At 44.7% G+C, this 22,874-nt stretch overlaps 1 protein-coding gene across 1 annotated transcript in view; it reads right to left on the minus strand.

Moving 5' to 3' along the window:
• ADAMTS17 (ADAM metallopeptidase with thrombospondin type 1 motif 17) overlaps positions 1 to 22,874 on the minus strand; it is a 151,343-nt gene that overhangs the window by 119,063 nt on the left and 9,406 nt on the right. The window contains exons 3-6 of the mRNA XM_066196414.1: positions 22,290 to 22,455; positions 11,275 to 11,447; positions 2,567 to 2,650; positions 2,078 to 2,235 (exon numbers count right to left, since the gene is read on the minus strand). Of these exons, the coding sequence (XP_066052511.1) occupies positions 2,078 to 2,235; positions 2,567 to 2,650; positions 11,275 to 11,447; positions 22,290 to 22,455 (581 nt within the window). The remainder of the gene's footprint in view (positions 1 to 2,077; positions 2,236 to 2,566; positions 2,651 to 11,274; positions 11,448 to 22,289; positions 22,456 to 22,874) is intronic.

Consider the following 22,874-nt stretch of genomic DNA (forward strand, 5'->3'; position numbering starts at 1 on the left):
GAGCTTGACCCCAAAGAATCTGTTTCTAGTCCTCAAAGCAGCTGCAGCTGCTGAAAATTCAGCTTCTGCTTTTTCTGGCGCAATTGCTTGTGCTGGACATGCTGTTGCTCCCACATCCTCTACCACTGGTCCATCTGTACAGTCTGGGGAGGGTCCAGGGACACACACACACACACACATTTCCAAAGCCAAAAGGAGAAAAATTAATTTCCCTGACACAGGAATGGGGCTGCTGGCCCAGAAGTCTTCCAAAGGATGCAGCATCCTCCATGAGGCAGAAGCAGGATGGGTTAAGGATGACAGGACACAGCAAGAAGGAAGGAAAGACTCCAAGCAAACACTGCTGGCCTCTCCAGCAGCAAAAATGCTGCTCCTGTGCACAGCCATGTGCTCCTTGGCCTGAACCTTCTCACCAAAGCTGAATCTGGTTTCTAACCCAACCAAACCTGTACTTTCCCAGCTATTCCCACTGCAAAACCCTGCAAATCCATTGCACAATTCCTCCTACAAATTCTTTCTACAGTTCTTCCTCAGAAGCCCGAGTCCAACTCATTTAGCCTGACATTGTGCATTCAGTTTTGAGAGCTGCGGAGATGAAATGCTCTGCTCACTCGGAGCCCATCAGAAGAGATTCTCTCTGCCCCACTTGTCATGCAGGACAACTGGATACCCAGATGAGTTTAACAAAAATGTTAGTTATTTCTTTAGGCCCTGATCCAGTGGAGCACATGCTTAACTATAACCAGGATGTGCAGCCCGTTGACTTCAAAGGAACTATTCCCCCTGTCTAAACTGTTAAGTATCTGCACAAGTGCCTGGTGAACTGCAGTGAATACAGAGGAGGGAGCAGGCTTTGGGGGAGCCGCACACACGTCTGTGGAGGAGATTTCTCTGCTGGCCTCATGCCCTGCTCACCAGCCCTTTCACTGAACACTCACCAGAATCCCATGGATAGTCTGCAGTGGGGCTGTTAACACAGATCTAACACAAGAGATTATTACAATAGGGATGGCAGCTTATGCAAAAACATGTATTTCTACTTATATTGTTGGCAGAGAAAATAAGTGAAAGAGGTGAGTAATATTGAACTGCAATACAGAGATTTCCTGTCTCAAACTGGGGAAGAAGGGGGTAGGAAGTAGTGCTTTTCCAGAACAATGAGCACCCCCATTATACCAGAATTTTGTGCTCACTTTAATTATTCAGAGATCACTTCTGTAAAAATGAATACTCCCTTTACATCTTAAAGGATGCAAAAAACTTAAAACACCGTGGATTTGCTACTCAAAATTTGTGGTAACTGTGGGGAATATGGGACTTGCATTGTGTTGTGAGGTTGAGCTCAGGCAATTAGAGGAAAAAAGACTGTTGTCCCTACAACACCCTTTTTCTTGCTTTATCTGATGTGTTTGACACATCAGTAAATTCAGAACTCCGTGGTGCAAAGAATTTTGACCAAGTCTTTCTACAAAGACCATTTCACATCTGAAATAAATGCAGGAGTTTTCAAGTACACAAACCAATCAGGAATGACACCCCTCCTCCATCTCAGTTCTGACAGAGTTGCTGAAGTGGTTATTTCCTCGGGCAAAGAGAGAGAAAATTAATTTAGTTTATGGTATTTCTCTCCCACTTTCTTTAGGAGATAACTCCCTCCCCACTGCTGACACACTGTCTGCTCCTCTCAGACTGCTCAGCTGATTCATCCCTAATTGCACACAGAGCACCTGAGCTCAGCTGTGCTCTCAGGAAGGAGGGCTCCAAATCCTCCCCAGTTTTTCCCACTCCTACCAGCTGGTGTGAGAAAAAAGCTGCCCCTGTGCTTCAGGCACATCCTGATCCTGCCTGTGACACACAACAGCGACCACAGCTGTGACACTGTGGCTCAAGAGGAGAGGTGCTTTTGTACAACCTTGTTAAGAACACACAAGAAACAAGACAGATCACTTTTATCTGAGGCATCTGAGCAGCAAATGTAGCCTCCTTTTCTTAGACTTCTGCTTGACCAGATAACCCCATTATTGATCATGGGCATTACTGGCTGAATTAAATTGATAAAAGCCAGACCTTCCCATACCTGGTCACAAAAACAGCAGCATCCACAGGAGGGGTGTCATCCCTGGCACCAGGAACCTGGTTGTTACCAAGGTATTTTGCCCCACCATATTCTTCATTTTGCCACTGACAGAAGCTCTCCAGAGATCTCTCTCCATGATGCCCAATCGACAGCTTTGCCTTTGGGGGGGAAAAAAGAAAAGATACATAAAAGGAGAAACATCAGTCCCAGTCTTTAGATAAGCATCAGATCCCTCTGCAACAGTTAACTCCAGATTGGTTTGCAGCTACAAGAAGACAGCTTTACCAGGAAAGATCAATAAAAGGATTCTGGCTCCTTTCACTCCCACAGCCCCTGTACTTCCCACCTTTAATGCTGCCTGGCGAAGTGGAACGGGCAGCTCCTCCCAGTTTGTGATCCTGAGGCCAGACATGCCCCACATCCCCCTCCCACCCTGTGGGACACCACACAGCACTTCCAGGAGCAGGGGAGAAAGGGGCTGGAACTCACAGGGCGGTTGTGAAGCAGGACTAGTTTGGTCACTCGAATGTTGACTTTAATTCCCAGGCTTTGATGCTGGAACATGTTGTACACCTGTCAGAAAGCAAAGAACACGTACAGAGCTTATTAGCAGAAATATCAAGACCGAGTAATAGTAGAAGAAACTAATTGTGACTAAAGTTAGACATTTCTCCTTTCAAAAATTGACACAAAATCTTCCCCAAATGGACTGTGCTACTACACTCAACAAAATAAAGAATTTTTAGGAGTTACTGTGGAAAGGAGAAAAATATTCCAAAGGAACTCAAAAGATAAAGTCTCAGGAACGTGGACATACGTTATGAAGCATCCAACTAACATGGATCTTCAGCATTTAAATATCAGAGATATCTGAATGCAAGATGAAATGATGGTGTGTTTTAGACTTCAGGAAATAGAATGGAAAAGCAATTTCCCTCTGTTATTTTCATATCTTATATAAGAGAATAGTAATAAGGCAGCACATAATGACACAAGCCTCAGGAAATACAAAAATAGCACCGGAAACTACCTTACTACTTTCTCCAGATTTTGCATTCCAGCTCAGATACTTCACCTCATTTTTATAGGTTAGAATATAAGATCTTAATTGATCCCAGAATTTTATTCCACCCCTTTCTCCGTGTACAAATGTTTTAACTAGACAGAATCAAAAAAAGGTGAGTGAAGGGTTTATTTAAAAAAGGTGTAAAATGCCACATAAAAGGCCTTGGGAGAATCTTGTATCCCCTACTTAGTCAAAAAAACCAAAATCAAGACCAGTGAAGAGAGACTCCTGACAAATGGGAGGCAGGTTTGGCCTCAGGTAAGCAATATTCCTTGCTCACAGCTCGTTTGGCTACAAGCATCACCCAGGCTCAGCAACTTCCTACAGCAAACCCGAGGCACGAGCACATCTTGCACATTATGTTTTCAACGCTTGGTATTTTTCCTATTTGTGCAAATACTCAAGAATGTGCTCAGTGGAAGAGCACTCTGAAGCTCTCCAGTGTTTGGGGTTGGATTTAAGCACACACGTAAATGTTTCCTACAGTTTAGGCACAGATTGCCAGACAGAGCTACTCAGTGTTTGACCCAGTGACCTTCAGCTGAGCACAATGAGCCATTTCTCTTCCCTGGGGCTGGTGTACAAGTGCACACAAGGGCTGCCACTCTTTTCTTAGCCCGGGGATGTGTTGGCAGAGCAGTTCAGGCCTCTCACTACAGGCCTGGGGGGGAGACAACCTTGACATTTGCAGAGAAGGGCTCTGACAGATGACCCCTGTGTAAGTGGAGACCTGGACAGTCAGCTGGGAGGGTCAACGGGGCACCAGGCTGAGGTGGGCAACCCCTGCTGCACCACTAGAGAGGCTGACAAACGCTTCCCTGGGATGGATGGATGGATGGATGGATGGATGGATGGATGGATGGATGGATGTCTTTGGTTTCCCAGCTCTCCACTAGCTCTGGCCATCCCATGAAGTTCCCTCTCATGAAATGAGAGTAAATCCAGCAAACAGGTCCTCATCACTGAGCCTGGTGGGTGCTGGTGCTTGGCTTCCCATCAGAGCAGTCAAGCTGCCACCAGACCCGGCATGGACATATCCAAACACCACCAACTTCCAAAGGCTGTTTTCCCTGGCAAAACTTGCCCACCAAGCACCAGCTGCCAGAGAGATCAGGATGTCATCTTGAAAGCTTCCAGCCCTTCCTCCTCTTCTCTTGTGCTCTCTGTCACAAGGATAACTCTGACTGCACTTTTATTCCCATCCACCAGTGATCTCAGAAGAGCTCAAGCAGCAGCAATTGGATACCAAACCAAAAAAAAAAGTCACTGGGAGTGCAAGAGGCTCCACTTTGCTTGTTTATTCAAGCTTTGTTTGGTTATTTTCTTAAACGAAGCCCAAAGGAGCCCCAGACTGAGGGCAGTTTGTGTTGCCTAGAAGGAATATTAACCTTTCCCTCTTAAGAGGCAGATCACTTAACAGTTACAGGCAACACACACTTGACTTGGAGAAAATCTAATTTGCCAATTAAAACAATTTGTATACAGAGAAAAAAAGATAAATTAAAACAACACCTTCCTCTCACCTCATCTTTACTCCAGCGCTCCTGACTTCTTTCCCCTCACCCAAAGCCTGGAACAGCTCTCTCTGCTGCTCCCTCCTCACACTTTTTCCCTGTTGCAGTATGGATCCTCTCCTTGGGCTGCAGTTCCCACCAGGAGAGCCTGCCCCAGCACAGGCTCCTCTGCCCAGGTCACGATGAAGAGAACAGGCACCTACCCCACCATGGTCTCCCCGCAGGCTGGAGGGCAACCTCTGCTCCAGCACCTGGAGCTCCTCATCCTCCTGCTCTGATCTGGCTGCTCACATGGATTTTTTTCCCCACTTTTTTCCATTATTCAGCTTTTTTCCCCTCTTGAGAAGACGTTTTCGCAGAGGCACTCCCAGCTCTCCTGACAGGCTCTGCTGTGCCCTGTGGTGAGGGCTGGGACCATCCCTGTCCAGCACAGGGCAGCTCTGGCTCCCAGCCCCACAGCCAGCTGCACCCACACACTTTCAGAGGGGAACTTCTCTCAGATCATGGCCTTTAAGGCTAGAAGGAATCCCATGGAGAAAGCAAACAGACTTTTAAATAACTTACTAAAAAAAATATGAGCCTGATACAGCTCACGTTGTTCCCAGCTGGAGCTAAACCAGGCCGTGCCAGGTAGGCTGTGCCCAAAGGAAGCATCATCACAGAATCCAGCTGAATTTAAAATGAAAGAATTCAAATACATAGGTCTTTCCTGCTGAGAATGGAATTCCATCATGGCAGAAACATCCTTCTGCCTTTCTCACCCAGCCAACAAGAAAACCAAACCCCACAGACTCAGTCTGTCCAAGCTGTTCAACACCACATCCAAGTGTGCACCAGCAGCACGTGCCAAGTGAGGTGGCTGGGATAACTGGTCCAGGGGATGAGGAATGGGATTTCCCATTGCAGATGTTCTCAAGATTTCCTGCTGCACGGACAGAGAGACTGACTCACAGACACCTCCCTGCCTACTCCCAACACCACGGGCCACCCTTCCTCAAGCCTGCAACTGCATCACACCCTTCAGGGTGCTGTGACTACTTCCAGCAGGGGAAAAGTGAAAAATATTTCGGTGGTTTAGAACCTTTAATAAAATAAGGCAGCTGGGAATAGGAGTGTCAGCTGCATGAAACTCTGCTATGGGACCAAATGCAAAGGTTACTTGTTTAGGACATCACCACAAGCAGCAGAAAGCAGCTTGGACGGAAAAGAAACGGAGGCTCTGGATCACTGGGATGAAAGGAAGGGATGGGAAGAGTGGTCAATGTGACTGAAGTGTTGTGGGTGCCCTGCTGCAGGTGAGGTGAACTTCTATACTCCTGTATTGACTTCTCTGCGAGGAGTCATCAAAAGCAGACTGAGCTCTGGAAACAGGAGATATGGTAAAGAACCATACAAAACAGAAAAAATGGAACGGGAAGTGTCATGGAACAACAAGAAGAATAAAGCCTTTCTCTGGCATCTCCCCCTTCATCTGCGTTCCTCTGACAGAGCTTTACTGTACAGAATGCCCTAAAGAAAACAGGAAAGCTTGAAGACTGGACCATCCTCCTCTGTTTGCATTCCTCCTGCCTTTCTTTCTCCTCATAGCTCTGACATGGAAGGGGCAGAACAAATGCAGTTTTGGCATAAGCCGTGCAGGCCTGCCCCAGCACGCACAAAGCAAACACAGACATACGGAATTGGACTGAGAGAGGAACTAAACTACATCATTTTAATTTTTTTTTTTTTTTTAATTCTCAAGAGCTTCCTCTGCAGGTGGACGGTGGGAGGGAGACGTGTGTGTTTCAGATGTTTTGGAGTTCAGAACAGCAACCCTGAGGGTAGATGGACTTTTTTTTCCCCCCTTTTCTTCCCTGAGCACTGCATTCAAGCAGGAGCCTTCCCATTGCCTTGGCTGCTGGATGAAGTTTGGACAGCAGAAGCCTTAGTCAGGTTACTGAGGTTGTCTTTCTCTTGTTTTGAAAAGTGCTATAGGATTTCTAACACCCACCTAAAGCCAAGCTTTCAAATTACTCCTTTAAACATTATGAAAAAGAACATATTCATAGCTCTTTATAAGATACAGTTGACATAACTCCTTCTCCTGGGGCTGCTGGAGTGAAAAGAGAAATCTGTAGACAGTGATGAAACACTCAGATCCTTTTCCCTTATGTTCCCTTATGTCCCTGCTCCCATCATGAAAATTCCAGACCAGGGTAAGGGAGCTGATTATCAGTGGCAGCTCTGGAGCCTTCATGTGCCAGCCCCCAAGAGCACAGACATATAAATCCATCAATGCAAGCATGATAAAAATGATTTTATCTGCTTTTTTAGCATTAAAAAAAAAAACCTCACAGGGGAAATCCAAAATGAAAAACAATCTGTGGAGCATAAAATCAGACTTCAGAGAGTAAAACAGTATCATTCCTAAAGAATAACATAAGAATTTTCCCTCTTAATGACATCCAAAAGATCACTAACTTCAAGTTCCTGCTTGCTGCTGCAAAGAGCTTCCACAGTAATCGCATGGCTTAGCAACAGCTGCAGGAGAACTGACACACACTGCAGAGACTCTCCCTCCATGCTGCACTCTCAGAGAAAAAGGCAAGCTCCAAACCAAGCCACAGTTGTAATTTACAGGAAAACCCCCCAAAAAAATACACTTAGGGGACCAAAAAAAGAAAAGAGAAAAAAAAACACCAAAAAAACCCAACTCATTTTTTTTCGGTTTTCAAACCCATAGAAAGCAGCTGTTAAATGACTGTGTTGTGGTCTTGGAAATTCAGAAATTCAGACGTCTCTGTCTCTAAATGCTCAGAGGGTCAGTCTGGGTGGGACTTGGTTTGCAAAGTCAGCTCTGCACTCTGCAAGGAGCCAACATCCACAGCTCACTGTTCAGGGCCTGGCTGAAAACAGTCACTCCTCATCCTCAGCAACACAACAGCCATGGACAGGACCTTCCAAAGGGTCTCATCCTCATTTATCACCATTTGAGCCACTTATCTCCAGAACCATTTGAATCACTTCTCTCCAGAAAACTGCAAACCTAAACCATGAAAACCAGACATAGCAGAGATCAGTGCAGTTCCTAGAATCTCCTTTTCCCTTTACTGGTCACTTCTCTCAGATGAAAGGCAAACAAAAGCATAAAACTCCTGCAAGAACAGAGCATCCATCCTAACAGCTCCACACGGAAGAAATGCACCGAGAAATTAGTTGCCAGATGCAGACTAACAGAATGGGTGAGCAGAATAAGCATGGTTTTAAGCTTGATCTACCACAAAGGCACTTGGGTTTGGAATTCAGAGGGAGCTCTAAACACTGGTGACTACAGAAGGAGGACATGAACAGAAGATGCTCTCAAGCCAAAGGTGAGACAAGAATTGGAATGCAAACACTGCAACAAAGCTCGATAATAAGGGAGTTTAACTTAGAAAAGTTAAACCTATATTCAGCTACACTCAGCACCTCTGTTTAAGCAGGTGGTTTTGCATTTCCACAGCTCTGCTGGTATTTCTCCCTGTCCATGTTCTTCCATTCCTCATGCCCACAGTCACTCCCTTGCTAAGGTTGCAGCTGTGCATGGTGGCATTTGACAACAACCTTATCATCTGTTTGGAAAATCGCGCTGAACCTTGCCAGAAAACAAGAAAAGATTTCTTTTTAGCAGTGGTGACTTAAAAAAGCCAACTCAAATCCCTGGAGCCGTGCCTGTATGAGCCTACTCATCCATTACAGAGCACCTTAGAGGGAAATGCTTCCACGATCTTGGAAAATCTGTCTTATAATTTCAAGTATTATTTTAGTAAATGGAAGAGCCTGCACCTCTACAGTGACATTCACAAAATCCAAGTACTTTTAATGTGAATCTATTCTCTGTACAGGGGGGTGGAACTACAGAATAACATTAAAAACACAGCATTTGCTACGTGAAGTGCTACCTGTTATTTCTGGGTTCCAAAATGGGTTTGCTGTGCTCTTTAGCTGTTATTCTAGAAGAGGGGGGTGGTTTTGTATTTTTTTTCTCTAAGATTCTCATTTACCAAGGGAGCAATAAACCTGTATTTTGTAATGCTGACTTTTTTCCCCCTTTCAGAAATTCTTGTAACATAAATAGATATTAACTACTTTAAGGCAGATCACTTTATTTAAAATGTCTATAAATATAAAATGCATTAATAAGACCTCTTAATGCTTGTTTTGTGGTTTGACAGTAAACGTAATGGCTTACAGAGAGGAGTTAAGTTAATATACCCCTGACCAGTAATGTTCTATTTGCTTAAATGCAAGCATCCAAGCCAAAATTAACATTCTGGTTTCTTTTAGAGGCAGCCTGCCATCCTGCAGTATAGCTGAATAAGCACTGCCTAACATCACGGGGCAAATCCTGTCCCCCAGCTAACAGCCACCCAAGGCTGACAGGGAGGCAAGAAACAAAGATCCCAAGCAGTCAAGAGCTTGGCTAAGCCCTCCCCAAACCACATTATTATCTCCCTGAAATACCTTTTTCTGAATTATCCTTCAGCTTCTTTTCCTGGGACGAAGGTCAGCTTCCACTGCGCAAATGTAACACTGAAATCCCCTTTGATTCCCCTGAATTCCACCTGGTTTTATCAGCACAGAATAAAGGATTTATGCAATGATGCCATCTATGTGTTTGCCTGCTATCATTCCTCGCTGTCTTTTGGTCTTGCCAGTCACTCTCAGTTTCCTTCAGAGGCCTGAAGAATGTTCCTACGAGCGTGGGAATGTAGGTGGCCAAGGGAGAGACTCTCCCATTGCCCCTCTGAAGGCTGAAAACCCGAAATATGAATTCAAATCCTATCAGAGATCAGAAAAAACTCACACGAGGGAGCCCCCAGGAGCAATGACTTAACAGTGGGAAGCATTTCAGCTGGACTTGCACCTGAGGAGATGTCACACGAATGTGTTCCTCATCCAAGAGTCCTCTTCCATGTGCTCTCTCCGGTGTCTAATAAAGGGGTGAGCTCACACTACGGCATCAGAACCAGGCTTAAAAGCCCATCAGCCTAATCCATTGGAAAATAACCTTCAGTATTTGTTTAATAAAGGGGTTTGGAGAACCCAGCCCATCTATGAGGGCCTCCCCACACAGATTTATTCACACCTGGCAAGCTGATGTTGCTGAGATGTCTGCAGTACCTCAGCCTGGACAGACAACAGGATTGAAAGATCCACAGCCATCTTTTGTTTAAGACTTGGTCCATCAGTGTGTTCATCCCCAAAAATCTTCACAGGCTGAAAAAGCTGCACAACACAGAGATCCCCAATGGCACCAGTGAAATCACTGATCTATTGGCGTGAGGATCATCAAAAGGAACTGCAGAGCCACAGTGGAGCCCCATCAAGTGACAACTGTCAGAGCACACTGGGAGGCAAAATAAAAGTGAAGAGGAAGGGACACAGAAAAGCAGCTCATTAATGGAAAAGACTAATCAAACTCCCTACTCAATCAGCCTCCAGGAGGGCTCCCTCACACCAGTGCTGGATGAAGGAACACAAGACCTCTTAAAAAGCTGTTGTTCCATAGCTGCTTTATGCTGAGCATCCATCTCTGCATGGGATGCATGACCCGGCAATTACTGTTCAGGACTGTTATTTTTTCCCAAGCCAATTTGCTGCTCATAAACACCAACAGAGGCACAGTGAGGAGAATGAGCTGTTCCTGGATATTACAATAGCATGGGCAAAGGAATATGAGCTTCCTCCAAGACTTTCTTGAGCAAATGCCTCTGCAAGGATCCCTGCAGCCTCTGAGCGGAGTTTTCCATGTCTACATCCAATTTAGGCATTACCTCCTTACTGGCACTGCCAACAGCTGAGTGAGCTTTCCCCGTGGGATGCTTTGTGTTCCCTTATCAGCTGAGACAGAAGGCCTCACTACAGGGACAGCTCACAAATTAACACGCACGCTTCCCATGAGCCTGCAATTTCCAGAGGTTCCCCTCACTCCCAAAAGATATCCTCAGGATTTCAAGAAGGATTTTCAAGCCCAACTCCATCAACTACTTATAGGTATGATCAGCACCAGTTCATGCAGCCCTAGAGGTCCTGGGGTGAACAGTGGGATCAGCCAGCAGTTTGGTGATAAGTTTGCCACATTTTCTACATCAAGGGAAGCAGCCATTTTCATTGTGTAAAAATCAGAGATAGAAATTATTCTGGACTTAAAGCCAGGTCTTCTGCTGGAAATCAGTATGACTGCTGGCTTTAACTGCCTGTAACAATGACCCATACCTCTTGTGAAACAGGTGTGCCACAGGAATCTTCAGGAACCCAAGAAACATGTCAGACAAGACCATCTGTACACTGCGGATTACCCTCCTCCAAGGCAAACCACAGCACCACCAAATACCTGCTAGAAAACACCACTCCTGAACCACTATTTCTTAAGTGAAAACTTGCATTTTCAGTTTTTAAAAATGAGGTTTTATTGTGGCAAATACCAGGAATAACACAAAAGGAGAAGAGGAACGTAACACAAGAAAAGCAAAACTTTTTCTTACACCTGAAGGTGAACCCAGTTCTCGATTTCTGCTGTCAAGTCGGCTTTACCTTACCCTGGGTATGTCCTGCTTACTCCTGTTTCCTCTTTTGAGAGCAGAGGGCCTACTTACCATGTTCATAACCGTGAGGATGAACCTTTGGGCAGCCTCTGCTCCATGGTACTGCACCATGTCAGCATCTGCCACCACCAGTGTCTCCACCGTGTACTCGCTGGTGAGGCGAATCGCGTTCCTCCTCTCCCGCCAGTCACTCGTGGGCTTCACTTTCTTCTGTCTCTTCTTTTCTGGAAAGTCAAAATACCTTTGAATGCTGGGAGATCATAATAAAGCACTCCCACCCTTTTCAACGAACATTCTCGTGCATATTCAGGCTGTTAACAACCTTTAAATTGAAGTGTTCTTGGCTGGGTAAAGAAGCCACCAAGAGGTTCCAGTGCAGGTAGATCTGCGCCTCTGTGTGCAGAGAGCAGCAGGCGATGTGAAAAGAGCAAAGAGGATGGGGAAAAAACGTAAGTTCAAGAAAAGGAAAAAATTAACTCATTCAAAATGTTAAGGATAAGTTAAACCTCCCTTCCTCCCAACTGATATATTAATAATTTGTCTTCTTCTAAGCTGAAAGGTGAACTGTGTTTCCCAGGCAGATGTGCAAAGCAGCTGAGGCATGACCGAAGGAGAAATTAAGTTCAGATATGAATTCAAACCTGCTCACTTCACTGCAGCCACAAAATCATGTTCATGCTTTCAATTGTAAAAATAAAGAAGCAAATGAAGTAATTAAAACAAATTTGTTCTTGCAATAAGAAACAAACTTCTAAGATTCGCTGAAATTATCTCTGCCTACTGTTCCGCCTGTGACATACTATGGATACAGCACTGACACTGCTATTACTACTGATTTTTTCCTGTGGAAAAGGGAACAGAACACACAAGTCCTGAAACAGCCCAAACACAGCATTCCGTACAAAACTGACATGGGACAGACTCTCATGGATGAGCAGACAAATCCCTCTTATGTCACACAACACGTGCTGCTCATTCCCCAGAGCAGAGAATCACTTTTTAATATTTTCTAGATTTAACCTGAGACCCTCTCTGAGCAAAGCAGCAGCCTGAGCTGAGCTGGTTTTCACTGATCCTGATTTTCCACAGCCTGTTTACCAGCTCCCTGACATAATTCAGCCTGAATTTCTCTTCTTTCCCAGATCATCGGTTTTCCCTGACTGATCCTCCTGCGGTCAGGGTGACAAACTCCATCAGCTGCAAGCTCCCCCAAAGCCCACCTGAAATGGACTCCCTGCCTTCACCCATTCATGCATTTTCTGCCTTGTCAATACGCACATTTCCACACATCCATCCCATCTCCTCATTCCTGGTTTCCTTGCAGTCATTCAGTACAACTCTGCACGTGCTTTTCTGCCCAAGGCATCACCTGTCAACACTTGGTACATATTTTAAACTGAGAAAACAACCATGAAATTTGATTTGATTTTTTTAAAGAGAGTTTGGAAATATCCCCCTGGGTTGAAAGAGACAGACAGAAGTCTATGGACAAGAAAAAAAAAAAAAAGAAAATGTGAGGTGATCATAAATAATGAAAGCTACATGCTAGCAGCAAAGATGAAAATAACCAAGTTTCAAGGTCTGTTTTCACATGGGCTGCAGGACAGCTACAGAAAAGTGCACAGTCATGGCAAAGCTTCCCCACAGCAGAGGATCTCTATAATAAAAATAAAATAAATAAAATTAAAAAGATTGCCTATAAAAGAAAGAAGGAGAGCTGAATGCACCTTTGATTTGCCAACTATGAGACGGAGATGACTTCAAACTCCTGGGGAACAGCTCACAGGTTTGTGTGTTGTTTTACTCCTTTCATTCCATTCATTTCCCATCCCTCCCTCTGCACAGCAGCACATCTTTAGCTACAGGTCCTCAACATTATCATTTAAATACCAAGGAGAAATCAAAGAAAAAAAGAAAAGAAGGCGAATTATTTCAGTAAAAACATTGGCATTTTGGGTCTTACTGCTATCAGTCCGAACCTTCTGAAAACAACAGCGTTTCCCCAGCAAATCCTTATTTTGGCAATCCCCTAATAAATGTTTCCAGATGGTGTAAATCTCTTACCTGTAAGAGAAGTTGTTCTTATGGGGGGCTAAGACTAGATTCAATTAAGTCTCAGCCTGGCATTGAATGAACTGTGTAAAAAAGTTTACGTGGAAGAAAAAAATTTGAGTTCTCTGGGTTTTCACTTTTTTGGTGGAAAAGAAGACTTTTTGTATCAGAGTAGGAACCCACTCTGCTGGACTGGAGCTTACACTCCAGGGAGAAGAGGTCATGCCATGGTCATCTGCCAGTGTGGTCCCTCCTCCAGAGGCAGATGAAGGGATTGGGATCTCTCTGCAGCTGAACAAAACTCTGCAAGGTGTGACTTTTGGAGAGCAGCAGCCTAAAGGGACTCCTGGCAAAGGGCTGGGCAGTCTTGGTTCACACACAGCCTCTGGCCCCCTTTCCTCCTGTGCACTGGCTGCTTTCCACCACCAAGGGGCTGGGATTAGAGGGTGTGTGTGGAAAAGCAGCACCCCGCAGGCTGCCTGGAAACACAGCCAGAGTGACCTGACAGGGAGAATCTGGGCTCTTGCTCTTATCCTCACCTTCACACTGTCCAAGTGTAAATTTACCTGCACTTAAAACAGGCAACAGGACTCGAGGGAACCTACAAGGAGCTCAGGAGGTCACTGCTAAACCCTCCAGAACAGGCACAGCAACACCAGCTACTTAGAAAAGGAGAGGTTTTTGAAGTTTGTAGCTCCTCCATAGGGTAAATTATTTTATCCTTTCTGTCCACTTTCACAGTGGTCTCTCTTTGCATCCTCCTGCACAAATGAAAAAAACTCTCCAGAGTAATTAAGCACATGGACAAAACAAGGCATTTGCATGGATGAACCATAACAAAGAGAAAGGAGACGCGCATGTCCTGGTATCACAGATGTTTGATGAAGAGAAAGATCTAAAACCAACAGGAAAACTCCTCATCGAGTGCATTTGCAGCTCATACCTGAGTCAGTTTTATGGAGTATCCAAAAAATAAAAAGACCCCATCTCTAAAGCCTCACTTCAGAAACAAGCCAGCACAGAGAAGTCTCATTCCTGCCCTGCAAGATTTATGGACCATGGGCAGAGAATCCCTCCATGAGTACAAGAAACCCCAAACTAAAATAAACATCAGCCATTAAAACAAGGATTAAATGCTTGGTGGATTCTTTATTTGAGCAAACTGATGTTACAAATTTTGTGGTGCAGATGTTAAGTGTTAGTGTGAAGGCATAAGAGGCCATAAACCACGGGCAGGAGCTGTCAGAGGAGTTTACATTGCAGTGAGCACACAGCACATGATTTTAGGAGTCAGGTGTTCCCTGCTTAAGAGGTCAGGGAATTTTGTATGAAATATGAGCTGAAACAGTCAATCTACAAGGCAGCATGTACATGCTGCAGGTGACTGGGCACAGGGGACATTACTCTTTGGCCAGTCACTCTGACAGTGTGTTATACAGTCTACTGGGCCAAAAAATGCCCAGAATTCAGGACTGCGAGGTGAAGGGAGAAGGGTGAAACACTCCCAAATCCTCAGCAAAAAGTGGCTGTGACACTGCACAAGCTCCTTAGTTCCTTAGGGGACTTTCCTTTACCCCTCCCTGGCTCATCACCTTCAAAGCCACATGATCACACCACGTCCTGCAGTCTTTGAAGTCTCCCTCAGAACGGCAAGAACCAGAGTCCCCACTGTGATCAGAAGCACAACAAGGCTCTTCTGAGGCCTCTGCAGAAAGCTCCTGACGTTCAGTGCTTTTTATGGCAACTCAACAGATGTGCAATTCCAGAGCAACCGCCCCAAATGACCTTTTCCTATTACACACCAAAAGCACTGTCTCGCACTGTCTGGCTTTTGGCAGATTCTTGCTGTAAGTGCAGAGTCCTTTCCTGTTCCTCCTACCCCCCTTCCAACTGTATTTCCCAGACTCATCTAAAAGCAACCTCTTCTCCTACAGCCCTCCACTATTTTTTCCTGCCTAATCTTTCCCTTTGTAATTTTAGCTACCTCGTTCTTGTTAAACCCACTGACAGTTTCTGGATGCCGTTCAACAAAAGCCACAAATAAAAGTTAAACTGCAGAATCCTTTCTGCAAGGCCAGATTCCTCCTTAGAAGCTCTTTCCTACTGCTGCCTTAAAAACCCTCTCCAGCTCTTCCTCAGGAGCCCTTTGCTCCCTTCCCTCCTTCCACGACCCCTTAAACACCTCCACATACCCTTGATAGAGGCAAGCTCCGTTTTACCACGTCCTGTTGTTTCAGCAGCATAAAAAGGAAGGGAGGGTATCCAAGTGGGGCAAACAGCTAAAATTAATTCTCCCTAAGCCCCAGGAGTTTCCAAAGAACCTCTGACTGGTACTTACATTAGGCAGGTTTTATTAGCTTCACCTAAAAGTAAAAAATCATCACCTCTCCAAAGCAGACCAGAAAGAAAAGGGAGATCCTGCAAACAAACCAAGCCTGGAAATTAAAGAAAGGAAGTCCTTGAGGTGTATTCTTACTACTCGGCCTAAATTCCTCTGTCACTGCTGAATTATCAGAGGGACGGGATGCCACAAAATGTCCCTGGTACCAGCAGCAGGACAGAAGCACCTCTCAAAAGCTGATTAATCCCAGACACGGAGACATGGAGCCCCTTTGCCTCTGCCAGGATGCAGCACAAGAATTATCTCTGTGCCCTGGCCTGTTGTATCTCCACCAAAACCTTGGAATTTCAGATTTAGCACAGCCTGCTGATGCCAGAGGGTTACCTGAAGTTCAGGAATTACAAATGGTTGCTCACTGAAAGAACAGCCGATTACAGACTGAGAGCTGTCCTCTCATTTTCAATGTCCTGTTCTACAAAACTGCATCTCCAATTTCTCTCTGACAGGAATGGCAGACAAAATCAGTCATCAACTGCTAGGAAAATTATTGCAGAGCAGAATGATCCATTATTTGCTAATTCACTTTCCAAAAATGGTTTTGTTTTGCTTTGGGGGTTTTTTTGTTTATTTTTTTTCTCCCAAACAGCCACTTCCATACCAAATCACAAGTTCATGACTATTTCTCTGGCACAGCAGCAAACAAGAACTTGAGACGGAAGTCATGAACTCTGAGCAGCATCTCAAAACACCACGAAGATTTCACTGCAAGAATCGTTATCCAAGTTAGTCTGTGGCTCGGACACATCAGTTAAAACCTTATTCTTCTACAAAACAAAGTCATCAACACAACTCATGAGGACTTTGTTTTAATGGCAGGTCTGTGAGAGGGCAGGATAAGCACTGTGATCTCGGCTCAGTGGTTCAATTTGTCACCAGGATTCAAAGATTCCCACCTCCTGGATTATGTACACCCACCTCCCATGCAAAGGACGCCTTCCTGGTGGCACAACCAAGGACTCATGACAGATAAAGAAAACAATTCAATGGCACGGGGGCAGGCACAGTGACCATGGCTTGAGCTGTGGACAGTGATAACATGGAAGAAGCAAAGACACCTCAGAGATGAGCAATCTACCTTAGTCCAGGAACCATCTCTCTGCTTTTTTAGCCAGAATGACCATGGAATATCCATGAACATCCCGAGACAAGGACAGTGGACACTGACAATTGAGCCCATCACCACCTGCCAGGCTGGATTTCACTGGGTTCCAATGGAAACCAGCACTCAGCTTTATCAGGAACCAAGGAAAGGAGCAGAACAGCTGCTCTGGAAGGGGAAGAAATCCATCCACTATGTGCATTTACTCTTCCTTTTTGTATCTCTTTTTCACCTTGACACCAGAGGGAGAAGAACCTGGAGACCCTCATACTCCTCATGATCCACACTGAGGGAATCATCCGGAACAGACCTGCAGTAAAGCCTCACTTGCCACATGTGATGGAAAAGGACACTTCTGAACATCAGACTGCTCCAGGAGGCTGCTGTTTATCAGCCATGAGGAAACAATCACAGGCTTGCAGGGAAAACCCAGACTCCCCCTCTGGAAGAGAAGGGACCTGGAAAAACCAAGGGATTTACCCACAGAAGTGAGACACACTCCCATGGGCAAAGTGCTGAGTTCCTGATACAGGGAATCCTTCTGTGCTTGCAAACACTTAATCACATTACATCTTCCGTGGAGCCCATTGTTGAAATCCTGCTTTAATTCCCCAACAGCTGCTTCCTAATATGGACTAATACAGGTTGCATTACATCTCTCTATTTTTAGTGCACATGTTTTTGGCCACAACAACTGCTCTTTCAGGCCAAGTCAAACCTGCAGAGAAAACACAGCTAAGAGACAATGATTAAAGATGGGGAAATGCAACGTAGCAGTAACATGTGTTTGAGATTTATACCTGTTCAGGGAAAGCGTTCCCTACATTTGATACCTGCAAACCAGCACTTACTTAAATTATTACCAGCTTTGATAAATTGTTAAAACAGGTTGCAAAGTAACTATGCAGAGAAGCAACACGTTGTTATTTTGTGAATTAAAACATCGATCTTCCTGTTATTTCGCTGTATGTGCAGCACACTTGCATTAAAGGAAAACTGGTTCATTTAAACTGACAAAAGGGTTTAAAGCAAACCCACATTTAAGAGTAATTTATGAGGTCTATATCATAAACATGAAATAACAACCTTCCCTCCAAAGACAAGCTGCTCTCTCTCATGCTCCTGGACCATATTTTCATCAAATCCTTTCTATGCAAGGAGACTTTAATACATCACTGGAGACCTTTGGAGAAGTTGTAACAGAACTTACTTTTCCCAAAGAAACAGAAAGGTTTATGGCATGGTTGGAGGAGATTCCTACACTTTCACAACATGGTTTGATTCCGTCTTGAACATTGATATTTTCTCAAAATCAAGAAAAATTTTCCCATCCACAGACTCTGATGGCAAAGAAAACATGCAAAATATGTGTCCAAATCTCAGTAAATATTTAACTACTTTTGTTCCACGATAGTAAAAAAAAAAAATCCATTTACTGCAGCCGAGGCTGTGGTGGATATTGTGACATGGAAACAGCTTTATTGTATGTCACAAGGTCACAGAGACAGGGCAACGAAACAAGGTCTGTCTCAGGGGTTGGGCACGGCAAAATTCATGTATGATGCCTTAAAAGAGATCTTTCTCTCCTGCCTGGCTCTTCTGCAGGGAAATTCTTACTTGTACGTATTAAAATCTGCAAACAAAACCCCCTTTGACTCCACTCTCTCCACAGCAAACACACTTCTCCAGGACCTTTGACAAGAAAATTGTCAGAGCCCATCTTTCAAATGAGGAGGTTTGTGCAGATGCTGCCCAGTGCCCAGAGATGAGGAATGTTTCACATCACCGGTGTGAGGCTATTTCCCATGTTCCTCACGACTCCCTGCTCCAGAGCAAGTGAAACCCAACCTTCCCTTCCTTCCCCCTCATTGCATGTGCACCTGGAAACCTTTTAATAGGTTTTCTGTTTGCCTCACAGGGGCTCATGTTCATGCCTGAGCAGAAATGTGCATTGTGACTTGAACTCTCTCTCTTGCTGCATGACAGGTGATAAAAATAAAACATATTCACATATCATATGACTAACAATAGCACCTGGCCCATGGTGATGGGATCCCTCCTTTGCTGCTGGAGCACTTTGGAATTTAAACAAAGGAATTAAAACATCAGCCCTGGGATTTTTTTTTTAACCCATTAGTAGACACTTCTAGGTTCAAATCTCAAGGATCCAGTCATGCAAAACCTTAAGTACTTTCCCATTCTTGACTACAGCCAGATTAATCCTCTTATACAGATTATTCCAGGAGAAATTTGGCTCCCACAAAGTTCTCCTGCAGACCTAAAAATAATTTTGAGTGCTGCAGGACATGTAACACCACTCAGACTAAAAGAATTGTTTTAGAGATTTTAACCAGCCCTTATCAAACCAGCCTGATGGCATTACCTGGCCCCAAGCCACTTTCCCTCTCCCAAGGCTGGGGTCTGCAGGGAGAGCACCACATTTCTGGGTGGAACACAAGAAATGTTCTTGTGAACCAAAAGCAATGCCCTTGGAAGGCTGTGCTCTCTGTCCCCTCAGCAGCAATTCCTAATTAACTTCATTTTGCTTTCTTAAAGTGCTTTCCTGCTCCTCCTCCAAGTATTCACACATTACATCACCAAGTACCTTTGTTTTACAAGTAATTAAGTTCATATATCACAGGAAATTTGCCACTGAGCAATTTAGCCCTGTTTAAATTTTTATGGCATGATCAATAATTAGCATTAAAAATTCAGCTGATGTTTTGTATTTTGATTCTCAAATAACCCCAGATCATGCCAGCTACCTCTGAATTACAGAATTTTAAGAAGAAAATACATATAGAGGTGGTTCTTGTGTATTCAGAAAATACAAGAACAGCAGTAAAGGACTGGAAAATGCCCAAGCATGGCAGTTCTGTGCCCTTGAAAAATACTTATTTTATGCTGTATTTACACAGACCTGTCTTTTTCTGTCTGTGTCATTCCACAATACTGGGTTTGTATCTAAGATGTCTGGCATAGAAATATCCCCATGTATTTACAACTTCCAACCTTTCCTGCCAAGTTTTAGCCTGGGTGAGCCAAATGTTAAGCCAGTGGAAAACAACATCTAGTACAAATTTGACCAGTCCATGTTGGTGAGTATCACTGTAAAGAGACCTTTTTCCCAGGAGAAATTTTGGAAGCACACCCCTGGATGGTCACTTCCACACAGTTTTATTAGAAATGCATCTTTTGTGTGTCAGGCAGGATGAATTTATTTTTTTTTTCATTTCTAAACCCCTTGTGCACAAAAGTTAACCCAAAGCAGAGAGGAGACAATTAGGTCGTTAGCATGCTGAGCCTATTAACAGCCATGACTTAACATTTGTGTCCCTCAACAACAACAAACATCCAGGGGTCTGCCTTTCAGTGGGAAAGCCCACGAGCAATTGCATTATTTCAGGACAGGGCTATTGCCAAGCAACACTGCAGGGGCTTGGCTCCCTTCTGAGCAGAGCAGAAGGAATCAGCACCCAAGGGATGGGAATTCTGCTCCCACCCGTAGCTGTGGGTCTCCAGGAGCCTTCAGGAAGCAGGAGGTGCCACTGGAAATACTCTTTCTTTCAGTGTCTTCTTTTATTACCTTCATGCTCACTCAGCTCCTCTTTCCCTTTGTGATCCCATGTCATTATTACCCAGTGTCTCCCCAATTTCCTTCCTTTAGTCCCTCTTCTCAGGGAAGGAATTCCAGTTCTGCCAAGGACAGGGAGCATCCTGCCCCTAGAAAAAAGGCCTTGAGGTTCAGTGGCCAAAGGGTGAGGCTGATTTCCTGGACTGATTCTGGTTCAATTCAGATTTTAACTAATGGCTGTCTAATTTTACAGTGTAAGAATTCTGAAATGCATTTTCTGTGACCACAGGGCTGCAGCACCTACAGAACTTGGCCGGGAAATCAGAGCAGTGCTGAATTCTGATGTTTTCTCTGAAAAGAGACATAAGGGATGTGTAACTTTAACCAGATCCAAGATTTCATTCTCAGAGAATCAGAAGGAAGATTGGCTTAGTCTGAACCCCTGAGAATGATAAACCTGCTCAACTATTGAGAGCTCAGCTCCACACAGGAGAAAATAAAGGTCCTGGCTGCAGGATTTACCAGCAGCACTGCCAGGGAGGACACAGCTTAGAAGCAAGCACAGGTTGTTTTGCTGGTGCACAGGTCTGGTTAAACACAAAAACTGAGATACAAAGCCCTACAGGCAAACTTCAGGTTCCTGGCTGCCTGCTCCAGTGAGCTCCCTCAGGCTTCTTCCACTGCTGTTCCCACAAGGAAGCTTTTTGTGCCTGCTGTTGCTGTCACATCCCTCCATGTCCAACATCAGCCCTTGTCCCTGAGCACTCAGCTCTCCCCACACCAGTAATTCTCACTCCTGCACCAAGAAATCCTCCCAGCCCTGCTCCCCATTTTGCCCCTTTGGCAGCCCAGCAGCACAACCCACTGCTCTATTTATGCAATCCATCCAGGACAAGGCAGGAGAGGAATGAAAGAAACAGAAAATACAGGGACACGGCAGAGTAATGAAGAGATTTCACAAAGTTCATAAAAAATATAAAAAGTACCCCCTCTGCAAGACACCCAGAGAGAATTCCAGAAAGGATAAAATTCAGTTGCTCCAAAGAAGCCAAAAATTAGTTTATACCAGCTGGTAATTTGACTGTGTGGCTTTGAAAGTGGGAGGAGGAGAAGACAGGATATGATCAATGAACAGAGTTGACCATTTTCTCCTGAAAAATGACAGCAAATTATAATATATGATATAACAGCTGTTTCACCAGACAGAGCTTAAGTTTGATGAGTTAAACACCAAACAGAAAAAGCAAAATCAAGCTCCTAGTTAACAAAAATCACCTTGCTGAATTACATCAGGTAGTTCCAAATGCACACAAGCCCTTACAAAAGCAATGAAATGCCATATAATAATACAAAGTCTGCTCAGTGGACCCTGATGTGGATTGTGCGCTCTGCTAGACAGAAGTAAGAATGATGGCATGAGAAGCTGAAAAAGAAAGCAGATTGTTTGTGCATCTCTTCCATCTCCAGATATCCCTTTATCCTATTATGACCTGGATCCCTGGAGATGGGCTCCACAGATGATACTTCAGATTAAACTATATCAAAGTAGCTGAAGTGATGTTCTCCACACTCTGAAATGTGAGGATCACCATTCTATCCCTGCCTGCTCAGCACAACTCCAGTGGAAAGGCGAGATGGAAGAGCCCCCATCAACACTGACTTCAGTTAAAAAAACCTGAACCTTTGCTAAAAACCCAGTGAATCCCCCCCCCGAGCAGTGGCCACACTGCAAGATTAGAGCAGAATTTATCATCTCACAAGTTCGGAGTTACCAGCACACACCCTGACAACTTCATGTCTGTGATGTGACTCCTGCCTGAAGAAGCAACAGGATTCACTCACACTTGCCATCCTCCCCCAGCTCCCGCTGCCCAAGCACCAGAACTACAAAACACAAACAGAATTCCCAGGGCTGCTCCCTGGAGCCACTCCAAGCTCACCTGCTACAACCTTGCAGTGCTCCTCGGGGCCCTGTGCCTTGGTGGGGTGGGCGGGTTTGGTGGATCGCCTCCGCCTGATGAAATGTTCCTTCCCACTGAACGAGGTCTCAGATGCATTCACGGGCTGGATCAGCAGCTGCTCTGATCCAAGCTGGATGTAGCCAACCTGTCCGTAAAACAGAACAAAAAAACCCCATCAGTTTGGTACCCAAGCCTTGTCTATCCGGCCCGGTGTGAAACCCAGGTCATTTCACTGCAGTTATCTGCAGCGTGAGGGAATGATGTGATTCACGTTGTGTTCAGCCTGTGTAATACGGACTAAAGAACTTCATCTGCTTCTCTTATTTATTTTTTATATCACTGAGCACTATTTAGAAACAATGCACTGTACATGCACAAAGGAAAGGTGGGGATTCCTGTCAACACTTTTGCTTTCCTCTCCTCCTCTCCCTCAAGACACAGCCCCACAAATGTTTTACAAGATGCTCAGCTCACATGAGGACAAATAAATCCTGTTAACAGAAATCCCTTCAAAATCACCTCTCCAGCTGCCAGGATTGCCCTGCTATTGCATGACATTTACAA

Source organism: Chamaea fasciata, unplaced genomic scaffold (assembly GCF_029207755.1).
Source record: "Chamaea fasciata isolate MVZ Bird 193981 ecotype frontalis unplaced genomic scaffold, bChaFas1.0.hap1 SCAF_14, whole genome shotgun sequence".
Taxonomy (NCBI): domain Eukaryota; kingdom Metazoa; phylum Chordata; class Aves; order Passeriformes; family Sylviidae; genus Chamaea; species Chamaea fasciata.